Source organism: Limanda limanda, chromosome 17, assembly GCF_963576545.1.
Source record: "Limanda limanda chromosome 17, fLimLim1.1, whole genome shotgun sequence".
Lineage (NCBI taxonomy): Eukaryota > Metazoa > Chordata > Actinopteri > Pleuronectiformes > Pleuronectidae > Limanda > Limanda limanda.
The window spans coordinates 16,490,281-16,503,237 of NC_083652.1; the positions used below are offsets into that span (position 1 = coordinate 16,490,281).

The 12,957-nt window shown below is 38.2% G+C and overlaps 2 protein-coding genes across 2 annotated transcripts; both read right to left on the minus strand.

The window, feature by feature from the left end:
• Nucleotides 1-197: 197 nt before the first annotated feature.
• hirip3 (HIRA interacting protein 3) lies at nucleotides 198-5,294 on the minus strand. Its single transcript, XM_061090697.1, has 8 exons — nucleotides 5,221-5,294; nucleotides 4,195-4,315; nucleotides 3,968-4,112; nucleotides 3,277-3,648; nucleotides 2,101-2,258; nucleotides 1,457-1,604; nucleotides 1,179-1,277; nucleotides 198-632 (listed from the first exon to the last, which is right to left on the minus strand). Exons 1-8 carry the CDS (start codon nucleotides 5,292-5,294, stop codon nucleotides 445-447), a joined length of 1,305 nt encoding a protein of 434 aa, XP_060946680.1. The 3' UTR covers nucleotides 198-444.
• An 860-nt stretch (nucleotides 5,295-6,154) lies between these two features.
• Nucleotides 6,155-11,082, minus strand: kctd13 (potassium channel tetramerization domain containing 13). Its single transcript, XM_061089587.1, has 7 exons — nucleotides 10,723-11,082; nucleotides 9,286-9,546; nucleotides 8,784-8,953; nucleotides 8,551-8,640; nucleotides 8,182-8,234; nucleotides 7,855-8,050; nucleotides 6,155-7,586 (listed from the first exon to the last, which is right to left on the minus strand). Exons 2-7 carry the CDS (start codon nucleotides 9,521-9,523, stop codon nucleotides 7,356-7,358), a joined length of 978 nt encoding a protein of 325 aa, XP_060945570.1. The 5' UTR covers nucleotides 9,524-9,546; nucleotides 10,723-11,082; the 3' UTR covers nucleotides 6,155-7,355.
• Nucleotides 11,083-12,957: the final 1,875 nt, after the last annotated feature.

Consider the following 12,957-nt stretch of genomic DNA (forward strand, 5'->3'; position numbering starts at 1 on the left):
CAGCTTTATCTATGTGTCAACAGGTTAAAATAAACGGTTATTACACAAGAACACAATATTATTTTAAATATTTTATTAGAAATTGAAAATATATGAACATGAAAAAGTATGCATCATCATTTAACTGGGGGAGGGGGGGGCATCACATGACATAACATATCAACCATTTGTTCATATTTACACCAACAGTTAATTGAGAGTCTTCTATTCACCTAACAACAGTCATCATGTGTTTGGACTCTGCTAGGAAGCTGAAGTACCAGCAGAACACCCACTCAGACACAGGGAGAACTCACAAAGGCAAACGTTCTTGCTGGGAGGCTGGTGACCACTGCACCACCATGTCGCCCCCCAATTAAAAACAATAACTAAGTAATTCATAAAGATCAAAAAACAACTTTTACAGAGAAAAGCGTAATGTCCTTGGAACAGGAAGTGACCCTTTCAGTCACTGTCTGCATCATCACTGATGATCCCCTTCAGGTTGCTCCAGTCTGTTGCTCGTCTGTGCCCTTTGTGTGTTCCGTTTTCTTCATCACTATCAGAGGCGGAGTTCAGATTGCGCTTATACGTAGAGGACGGAGAGTCGTATCCTTCCTGCCTCAATGAGGCTACTCTGCGTTTTGGACGACCTGAGAGAAGTATCCACACAACCGGTTATTGTTAATCAATATTTTCTTATTTTGAATGTGCAATAAAGTGATAAACAATCTAGAGATTAAGTCAATTCAAAACGTATTGAATAACACCATTGCTATTAGGTTTCTTGTTCATAATCTGGTACAATAAAATCACAGTAGTGTATGCAGCATGTGTGATACATGTATGTTTCTCATGAGAGGAACAGGAAATCTCTAAAGTTGTTAATTTGACCAAGGGACAGTATAATAATGCAAAGACATTTTTTGTATGTCATACAATTTTCACAAATGCTCATGGTTAATTTGCCTCCACTAACATTTTGCTCAGATTTTTGAATTGTGTGGGTTCCAGCTACAGAACTGCAGTTATTATTATTATTTAGAGTGTATTTATCCGAAATAAGATTTTCAGTTGGAGGCTGGTGATGATTATTTCTAAATTTGGCCAGTGAATTATAGTAAGAAACCTTGCTTTGCTACTTAGTAATACGAAAAGCAGAAAGTGGTAACAAACAAAAAACTGAGACAAATGGTTACCTGGTGTGGGAATGATGTTGCTGATATCAAGCTCAGCTACTTCCTGAGCCTGCTCTCTCTTCTTTTTTACACTTTTGCATTTTTTAATAGATGGTTGTCCTGTGTGAAAACACACGCATGTGTTATAACTAGATTACATAAAATACATCAAAAACAAATACATCTTAAATCTTGCTCTGGAGACTTCAAATAACCATTTAATCACCTGACTTTAGGACTCAGAAACTAGCATGGCATGAATTTGTGTACTGTTAAAAGGTGAATTTATATCTTATAACCTTGGACACCAAGATCCTCCAGATCCTTCTTCAAAACAGCCACCATGGAGCGCACAGATTTACAGCCATCGAGGAGCTTCTTGTAATTTCGCTTCACACCACAGAGAGAAATGTAGCGCTTGAGCCTCACAACTTGTTTGTGGTCATCCTGCAGGGGTCAGACGGGTTGAGAAGATAAGACCTAATTCCATATTTTATTCCACAATGACCCAATTATCAAACTTATTTTCAGTAAAAACAGCTTTTCTGCCATTCATGCTGAACATTGTGTCTCGACCACAGTCTATGGTCTCGACTCCACTCCAAGTCAATTATATGGTTCAGTTTAGCATTTGTGCAAACTTCCTTCTAATAATTTCAGATGAACAGTGGGACCTTTGATAACGGCACCAGTACAAATTGAGCTCAGCATTGACCCACAAAAATGCACATCGATAGAGCTCCAGTTACACTACTGCACTACTGCATCAGCCTGCATTTAAATTTAATTAATTTAATGTTATTCCAGATCACATGACCACTGTAAAAGGTATTAAAATGAAAACTACCAAAAATAAACATCACTTGAAAATACTTATGAATAGAAGCCAGTTATAAAAATATTTATAAGATGCTGAGGACTTAATGAAAACTCATGGTCTCACCTTTTGTCCGCTGGTCTTTTCATCCTTTTTCACAGTTTTCTTCTTTTTCTTATCATCTTCTTTTTTCCCCCTCCCAGTGTCCTGATCATCATCCAAAGAGGTGAGTGACGATGAATCGGAGTCTTGGTTGTTTTCTTTTTTCAATGGGACTTTTTCTTCTGCACAGTAACAGAAAGTCATATAAAAAAACAACAACCTCAAGACTGTGAATGAATGAACATTTAAATGTGGGATATGGAAGTATAAAGTTTAAATTCTCACTTTTTTCACTATCATCTGAGGACTCGTTGATCTTGTCACTCGTCTCTGACTTTCTCTCTGTGTCAGTTTCATTCTCTTCATCACTCTGCGGTGTTTTCTTTCCAGGCCGTGTACTGCTGCTGCCTTGCTTGTTCTTTGTAGAATTCTTTTTCTTTATCTCAATGTCTTTTGGACCTTCAGTGTCTGACTCTCCCGACTCACTCAGGTCCTCTACTGGAGAGTCCTCAACCTTCCTCTTACGTTTACGATTTCCACTTTTCTTTGGCTTTGATTTTTCAACCTCTTGCTCTGAATCCTCAGATCCAGATTCCTTGGTTTCTTCCTCTGCAGTCCCCTCACTTCCTGTTTTTTGGCCCTCGTTATCCTCAGATTCTGTCATTCATCACACAAAAGAAGACAAAACATTTCCTGGTTTGTAAAGAAGCAACAGAACTCACTATAATTAAAACAATGTCAGAGTAACGTTATTACTGGGTTGAAAGAAAGGAATCATTTTCTGCGTACTCAGTGGGATATCATCCATTACAACAAGACATCACACAGATTACATAAAGGATGAAACAGATGTTCTTCACTCAAGCCTTTTGTAAACCACATGTGAAACTCATATTACAAGTAGAGACTGAAATTGATTTTTTCTTTGAGATAATTTTAAATATACAGCCTTTAAAAAGGGATCACATTATTCTGGTTTTAGCGTCTTTACAATGGCTTCCAGTATCACTGAGGATGCCCTTTCAAATGATTTTATTTTGAGGTCTCTTAATGAATTAGAGTCTTGGTTGTTTTTCTTTTTCACTGTGACTTTTTCTTCTGCACAGTAACAGAAAATCATATCACAAAACAAACTCAAGAGACTATGAATGAACAAACATTTAAATGTGGGATATGGAAGCATAAAATTTAAATTCTCACTTTTTTCACTATCATCTGAGGACTCGTTGATCTTGTCACTCGTCTCCGACTTTCTCTCTGTGTCAGTTTCATTCTCTTCATCACTCTGTGGTGTTTTCTTTCCAGGACGTGTACTGCTGCTGCTTTGCTTGTCCTTTGTAGAATTCTTTTTCTTTATCTCAATGTCTTTTGGACCTTCAGTGTCTGACTCTCCCGACTCACTCAGGTCCTCTACTGGAGACTCCTCAACCTTCCTCTTACGTTTACGGTTTCCTTTTTTCTTTGGCTTTGATTTTTCAACCTCTTGCTCTGAATCCTCAGATCCAGATTCCTTGTTTTCTTCCTCTGCACTCCCCTCACTTCCTGTTTTGTGGCCCTCGTTATCCTCAGATTCTGTCATTCATCACACAAAAGAAGACAAAACATTTCCTGGTTTTAAAAAAGCAACAAAACTCACTATAATCCAAACAATGTCAGAGTTATGTAATTACTGGGTTGAGAAAGAAAATGAATAATTGTCTGTGTACACAGTGGGATATCATCCATTACAAAGGGTATAACTAGGGGTTTGGTAAATGCAACACATACTAGTACCGTGAACTGCACATGTCCTACTGTTAATGATGCTCCAGAATATTGGACATGGCACAGATCATTAAAATTACAGGCATCTAAAAACGTTTCAGGAAAATAACAAATATAACAAATTTACCTGAACTTATCTGACGACGGGATCTCTTTGCCGTGGATTCATCTTCGTCTTCTATCCCACTCTCCTCATCATCATCTTCTTTTTCTCTCTTCCGTTTGTTGTGGGGCTTCTCGATCTCCGGCTCGACTCCCTTTTCATCAACCTCCTAGAAGGGGGGGGGGGGACAGGCTGAAAATTACCCCCATATATAACTACACTTATAAGCTGTTTGGGAAGGTTTCACATACCTGCATTTTCAACAGTTCCTCTTGAACCACCTGCTTCATGTAACTTCTGGCCTCTGGACTTAGCGATTCGAGTCCCACCAGCACAAGATATCGTTTCTTTAAAATTCCCAAGGTCAGTGTGCTGCAATAAGACATAAGACAGATTACATCAAGGGTGAAACAGATGTTCTTCACTCGAGCCTTTTGTAAAAACACACGTGAAACTTGTGTGACACGGAAAGACTGACATTGATTTTTCTTTGTATGAGATAAATATACAGCCTCTAAAAAGGGATCACATTATTCTGGTTGGAGCGTCTTTATACTGGCTTCCAGTATCACTGAGGATGACCTCTAAAATTATCGGTACAGCATCCTCATACATTTCTGATTGTTTATCGGAGTATGTTCCAAAAAACTTCCCCTCAGGTCTTCTAGTGCAGACTTGCTAAATATCCCAAAAATGAACTACAAAAGGTTTTGGGGGGGCAGCTTCAGAACAAACTCCCACCAACACATCAGACAAACTCCTTCGGTCGATTGTTTTAAGAAACAACTCAAATCCTATTTATATTATCTTGCTTTTAATCTGTTTGTATTGTTTTTAAAACACCATTGTCTTTATTTGTATACCGTTTGCTAGTCCAATGTGTTTATACTTAGTCTTTGTTTTATTGCTAACAGGTTATTGTAATAAGTGTTAGTTTAACTGATAACGTGCAAAACTGCTGTCGTCTGTGCCACTGTCCCCCAGCAGATGTCGTGAAAAAGCGTAAACACGATGGTGGACATCACTGGGCAGCTGTCACCTCGCACTGGTTCGGAATCTTTAAACTGGTTCTGCGACACAAACTTCATTTTGCGCCTCGTGTCGCTAAAGTTTGTAGTACAACAAAAACAAGCACGCGGCCACAACAACGTCCCAGCGACGTAAACAGGGTTTAACTGGAGGTTCTCCGATACTTTTACCTCACTAGGATTTGACACAACACACTGACTCAACACACAAACACACACACAGACACACCAAGTCGTTAAAGCCTCCACCTCAGGTCTGGTCGGTCCCGGAGTTGATCGCACACGAACCTGCGGATCCTCTCCGTCACTTTCTGTGAAACCATCTTGCGTCTCCGCTTTTTTCCTTTTTGGCGGCTTCGCGACCACCTGACCTACCCGGAAGCGACGTCGCGCCGGCGCCACATCCGGTCACAATGCAAAACAAAGATATTTATTGAGTATTATTTATTCTTTCTAATGTGTATTCATCTATGTGCATGTTGATATAACTGTAGTGTAGCTGATTTATCTCAGGGTTTGATCACGTTTTTATTTTATTTACCACTAAAAAGAGTCTAAATACAAATTTATATGTTGTCAAAGAGATGAAAATATATTTAGACTCCAACATTTTACCATTAATTAGATTATTAATGGGAAGATTCTTTATTAGCTAATTTTGTAATTTTAAAAAGTAGGACTAGATGGTGAATACCCTTTGTACGTTTGAAGGTCTGCTGCACAATTTAAGTTACCAACTACCAGTAGGTGTTAGCAGATATATAGATAACATTCCTACAAGATGTTACATATCTCATAAACTCAAAAGTAAAAACATAAAATAATGTCAACAGTTGAATCTGCCTTTTAATTTGACTGCCCTTTCTATTTTATGTTATTTTGACAGGATTGTCAACACCAAAACACATTATGACTGATGTTCTGTCTCTCAATAACGAGGGAGACTGTGCAATAATGAAAGTTGAAATCTATAACAGAGCACAATAGTATCATATATCCGAATACTATTTCTCCTTATAAGCTGTTTGAATTAATGAAAAGAATTTGGATCATATCTAGTTAGCATGGTAATAAATAATAACAATGTGTATAGCTTCCTGATGTTGTCTTTAAAACAAGTTGTTTTAGAGTCCAGTGCGATACTTAAGGAAAGGAGGGAAAAATGAGACCAAGAAGCTTAAGCTGAATTTCATAAGTCATTTATTCAGAACATTCCCATGACCACTATTGGACGGAAGTTAAAGTAGTGCATATTTTCATGTATTCCAAGGTGATTTTATGAGGGGTCTGAGACACATATTGATCTCATTCAGAGTTTTTTTTCAGAATTCAGAGTGATTAGGTTTACACAAGACACCGGTGACTATTAGAAAGAAAACACTTCTCTCCCTAAGGGAAGGAAAAATACAACCCAATATATTTTTATCTTCACTGTGTGGCCAATTACTTTGAACAAATTCCAGTGGTTTGGTATAAGACATAAAGCGTAAGTGAAAAATCATGGCTCAGAATGAAATGCAGTTTCAAATAAGTGGTCTCTCTTCCTCTTGAAACACATAACTGAAATGTAAGTTTACCATTTAGTCATTTAGTCTGATGTGCGCTATAGAGTGCATCGTATCATTCCAAAAATGAAACCTCACTTGAGCACAAGTTAACACAAAGATTGCATACAATACAAAAGTTAAATACCAAACAATAAATTAGGTTCATAAATTAATTAATAAAAAACATCTTGAAGCAACAGCTGTAAAAATTTAAATAAAGAAAATTGAGCTGCTCAACAATCTCATTCATGGACATCCTCACGAAAAATGGTTACTCAGTTTATCCAGTGTTAACGTATCTGATCTAAACTTCACCATCCTCTGTTCCAACACTGTCAGCCAGCATCTCAGTCCAACTTATGAAAAGGCAACAGATGCTTCTCAACCTGAATGAACTGACAGTGTTTCCTACAAGTCAAACACAGAGGAGGCTGCCAGTGCAAGTCATTAACACCAACATTAACAGTCGGCCTTCTGCTCCAGAGATTAAATCCACCGTTGGGGTGGATGTTGGTCTTTGAGGCCCATTCAGTAACTTTCAGGGGGCGACTTAATAATTGCATGTATTCATTTGTATGCCAGTTTCGTGTCCCAGGCAATTTTACATAATTCCTATTTAAATAATGTAGACAGTTTATTCTCATGTAAACAGAAGCATCTTTCATCTCCAAATGACTGTTACCAAATCAGTCATCAACAGCCATGTTTCTGCCTAAAGACCTTTCAGGAAAAAAACAACTACCAAGCTATTGCTATGATCAAGGACCTCTCTTTCATTCTGCTAGCATCTAACAAAAAAAACAAAACATACATCAAGTCACTCGCGGTTTCACATTATTAGTCCTTATACACAGTTTGCTGACCGGGCCCTCTTTCGTCATGCATTATATGCCTCCTCACGTGGATCCGTCTTACACGTCTTTCACCTCCCACAGCCCCCTCTTCCTCCGACTGGCCAGCTCCCAGCGATGAACCTGAGCCTCTTGAATCTAAGAGGTGTAGGCCTCCATTCTCATAGATGAGGATATTGAGGGTTTCTTCAAAGATTCGAGCTTCAGGAAACTCCACCTAAAAAGAAAACAAAGTGGTAAAGCTTTGTAGCGAGTAGCTGATCTTTACATGCCTACCTCCAAGTGAGAAATGTTTTAATTAGCAAGCGTGTGATCTGTGGGTCAATATCATTACCTATGGCCAGAGCCAGGTTGATTGTTTCCCTGTCTCCAATATTTGTGCTAAGCTAATTTAAGCTAAAGGGCTACTGTCTAACTGCCAGAAAGCAAATAGACACATTTACTAACTTAGTAAGTTACTGCACTACGCATAATGTGATGCTTACTTTGGTCTGCTTCTTCTCAGTAGCATAGACAATAGATGTGCAGCATACTTCAGCAATCTTGCGGCCTTCACCATAGAACGACCAACAGCAGATTTCATCCCCGAGCACATCTTTGACGAACAGGACCCGGCCGTTAAATCGTAGCACGAGTTTGTCAAACAGTTCAATGTTCTTCAGCAGGTTATCATCAGAGTTGCTGGTGACAGGGGGAGACAACGAGCAAATCAAACTCTGAAAATCCACCGAGATGATTTCCCGTGGCAGAATGTGACTGGCCATATTGTTTTTCATATTCTCTGTGTACATTCAGCCAGCCTTAATTTTTACCTGGTGTAAGAGTATTTGTTGTTTCCTCTGTTGTTCTGCAATTTTACTACCGGCTGTAGAGAGAAGAATCAGAAATGATCTGGGTTATTCTGTATTCTGTGAGTGGGAAATTGTTTTTACAAATACTACATACATACATACAAACAGAACCAATTTCAATTTCCTGTTAGAGTTGACATTTTGTGAAAGAAATTAATTCTTAAGCTGCAATTTACTTAAAATTGATTCACATTTCCAGCAGACTATCATTTTATGGATCCCAATTCTAAGTCTCTTCAAACCATCTATTATTCTAGGATTTGACAGCTACTAGGCTAATATACACTTAATTGTCAGTGATCTATTGGATTTTGGTAAAACGCGACTTACCTTTCTACAAGTAGCAATCATCCTCTGTTCCTCTTTGGCTGAGGTGATCATGGGGATGCGGCACACACTTTCAAAGACATCCTTCTGCTTCTGAAGGTTAACAAAGAAAGAACATTCACATATACATAAGTTTAACATGTTTTCCTAACTTATAAAATGACAGATTAATTGGATGAAAATACTCAAATAATAATTAAGAAAAAATTGTGTAAGAAACAAATTTATCTATTTACCTGCATGGCACTGACACAGTGCTGTACGAGTCCCTGGACCCGATAGTACTGGGCCTCCTTCAGAATCTCATCCAGCTCTTTGTGATCCTCTGGGAGTGGTACTGAGCCATCTCGCAGGAAGTTCAACACTAGCCCAAAATGTCGGCCACACCTGTCCAAAATGACCCAACCTGGGACCGACAGGGGGAAATATTTTCAATATTTGCATTTTTCAATATTATTCTTCACCTTTTCTAGTAGATCAATGGTATGTGAGACAGATGTGGTTCAATACCAACAGTCTGAGCACCCTCAGTTAATGTTAATGCTTATTGTTGATTCTCAAGGCCACATTATATCAACACTAATTTATGTTGGTTTGGGATTTTTTTTATGTCAAAAGCCCCTGACCAAGCTATTATATTAGAAACATTAGTTTGAAATTCTGATAACAGTGACACAGCTTTCAAGACATTCATTCAACAGAAACAACAGTGTTGAGCAGACAGCCAGATCCACCCACCTTCAGAGTCTATGTTAACCTCCGTTCCTCCGTTGCATATGCTCCGCAGCAGACTCTCTTCCTTGCTTAACGTCTGGACAGTTGTATAATGCAGTGAGCCACCCACATTTAACTTGACATACTTGCTCCCCAGCAGCCCCCGACTTCTGTGCTCGTCCGTGCTGTGGCAGGCAGGCTGTGAAACATCGAACTGGGCCGAGTCGGCAGCATGACTGCCAACTGAGGCCTCAGCAGACATGGAGCTGAGGAGTCACTTCGCGACTGCAATGAGATACACAATCCTTCATTAATCCAGAATATGAAGAATATGGTGCCTTATTTATAACTTGAACAGACAAAGAACTGTTCTGATGATTTATATTCACAGACACAAGATATACAACATGAAATATCTCCATTGCTGGAGGCTGGAGCAAGGTACCTAAGAAAATGGAATCATGGATGATGTGGGTATAAGCACTCCCTTCTGTGTCACTTATAATGAGGCTATTATAAATATGGGTGATGAACATTTTATCGGGATAAACATTTTCATATCAGTTGTATCGACATTCATCACGATAAATGCTACATTATAATGTATTTTCAGTTTAAAGACTTTCTCTCCTGACGGAAGTTTGTGGTTTTAAAATCTTCTTTATGAGCAGAACATGACAAACAACCTCCTCACTGTTCACATTGCATAAACATTATATTGGTTTACAATGGACTTTTATTATAATTCTACCGCAAAACTTGTGAGCAAACAATCAACATTGCTTTACCGCCAAATCTACATACATATACACAATATATGTTATAGCTATATGTATAAAGACAAACAGTATTTTATGTGCACTTTGTCTGGCACATTCTCGCTCTGGTGTTTAGGATTTAAAGCCAGTATTAGTTTGTCATCTTTTATGCCTTATATCCTTTTAGTGTATTAATGGCAGGTCCAATATTCAACTCAATTGTAATCTGCATTATCATTCTGGGTCTTACACCATATGTCCTTGTGTTTCGTTGTTTGTTGCACAATGTGCTGTTCTACAGATGCAGTTGCACTTTGGTCAGAGACACATTTCCCCAGGAGGACAATCGATTAGATCTGACCTGATAATTGAGACCCAGTACGGGCTGTGAACGATGAACGAAGCCCTGGATCAGCTTTTAAGGAAACTACAAAACAAATGATAACACGAAGCTCACTACATTGTTCCCCTTGCGTGCAATGTGCGTCAGCGGCGAGCTCTTCATTTCCCACCCTGATGTGAGACCGAGATACAGGAAGTATCATAACTCTTAACACAATCTACATAATGTACAACAACTCATCTTGTGCTTCCACTGCCTCGCGTCCATTTCCTGCGATGACAGACGAACGCACCAGTGGCACAAACAATTCAACTAAAGCAAAGTAAACACAAGAGCTAGCTTGAATCGAACCGTACTCACCACACTGAACATCCAAGAGGAGCTGCGGAGCCGAGCCGAGCCGAGCCGAGACAAATCAAGTCAGCGAGAAAACGAGCAAGTTTACGACCCAGCCGCCGTTTGACAGCTCATTTTAATCGCAGCTAAAATCAAAGTGGCTAACAACAAGCTAGTCCGCTTTGCCAGGCTTCAGGCCGACGACGCCCGCTCGTCCCCTGTCACCACTCGGGAGAGGAATCAGAAAAGCTGCCGTGGAGAAAACACACAATGTACAAAATCCGCCGATTCCATTGTGTGACACACCAGGTTAATAACAGATGCTAACGTGAGAAGCTAACTGGGTCATTCGGAAGCGAAACCGGAGCGTCTACTTCCGCTGCTCTCTTCTTCTACGTTCTTCAAAGTTTGTGTTTGCAAGTGCGCTGCCCCTCGGTGGCCACAGCCTGGAACTAAATTACTACGTTTCCATTCGTGTGTTGACTGCCTTCTGATGGTCACACTGGCGAACCACAAAAATACGCCAGTTAAATAAATAAATAACCCTCCCCTCATAGTTTATTTTTTATGTATTTTTGTGTTTGCACCATATTAATATTAATATCAAGTTTACTGTCACTCTGAGCAGTAATCCCTCCACTGTGAGATGACGTGCAAATGTTTAATCTTTCAAGGCTTAGTTTGTCTTTAGGTTTTATTTGTAGTGTCTATTTTTGTTGTGTTGAGTTACTTGGCTTTTTAGATTTGCACATGAAGCTGGGGGACAAATGCAATTTCGTTCTGCTAAAGTTCACTTTGATTATCATAAGAATAAACCTTTAAAAAACCTATGTCAAATTCATCATCCTTTATAAAGATAAGAAAGATGATGACTTGTGACTGGAAAATTATATAAGCACCGATGTATCAGCACAGATGTGTATCTCTGTACACACAAACATATATTGACTGATTATTAATAACAACAGGAACATCAGTACTGGTAATTACTGTATTATTATGGATAATTAGAAGGTTTGAAGACTTCACAATCAAAGACGTTCAAAATTATCAATAAAAAGTATAACAACACTCTACTTATCTTTCCATTTTATGAGTTAAATTATGTATGTTGCGACAAGGCATGATGTATATAATGAATAGTATAGATGTTACCAGGTTATATTGAAAAAAAAACAAGAAAAGTTTTACACCATTCAACAGAGACTTTATTTCCAGTTCAGCAAATAATCCACTGCCTTCAAAAGAGTGTATTTCATATATGAAGCAAAAAAATGCTACCGATGATAAGAGAAGAATTTAGTCTACAAAGCAACAGTCTCCGAAGACCCTTCATTTGTCACAGTGAATGGGACGACATCCACTGTCCAAACAATCATTTGTAAATAAATACATAATGCATCACAGCAAGCAGCCAAGTTTGCAAGTTTTCATCAACATAGTGCATACAACATCAAATCTGAGAACAATGATAACTGTCAATAACTATAATGATAATGGCAAGATTGAGCAGAAGCAATATAATTTACAATCAGTGCATGCTCTAAGCATAATGACATTCATGTCCTCGCCTCTTCTTATATGTAAGGTGACACCGGGTGACAGTGCACTCCAGAAACAGCAAAGAATAAAAGAAACATTGCTTTTGTAAACACTTTTGCGACAACAGATGAAACACTTAGGGACATTAAAGTATTTAACATTATATTTTGGCACTGAATTTTCATCATACATATATACGTATATAATGAAAATATATAACCCCCGCCACCACGTATAAGTGTATATATGAGGCTTATATATAGCCATGTTTGTATATATAAATATATATATATGTATATATAGAACCAAGTATATATATAAACCTCAATAAATATTAAGTCAGATATTTACATTCAATTTGTGTGTGTTACACAGAGAGAAAGACAAAGTGAAGAAGAGAACATTACTTTTCTCTTGATGAAAATTTAAATGTTCTTCCTCTTTACCGCAACGCTTTGTAAAATGTAAAACGAGTCACTCTAAAAAAAACGAAAGAAACACATTCAGCATGTATTATATACTCATGAATGTAACCTTTGATTGTTACAAATAAAGTATTGCTAAGCTCTCTAATATTTTGGCCTCAGAATGATTTATCGAAATAAATAAATAAATCTCCCTTTCCCCTTAATTTCTTATTCTTACCACACTTTTTAAAATTATTTTCTTTGTTGTCAATTTCTTACCCTTCCTAAGGCACCAGTCCTAATGATACAT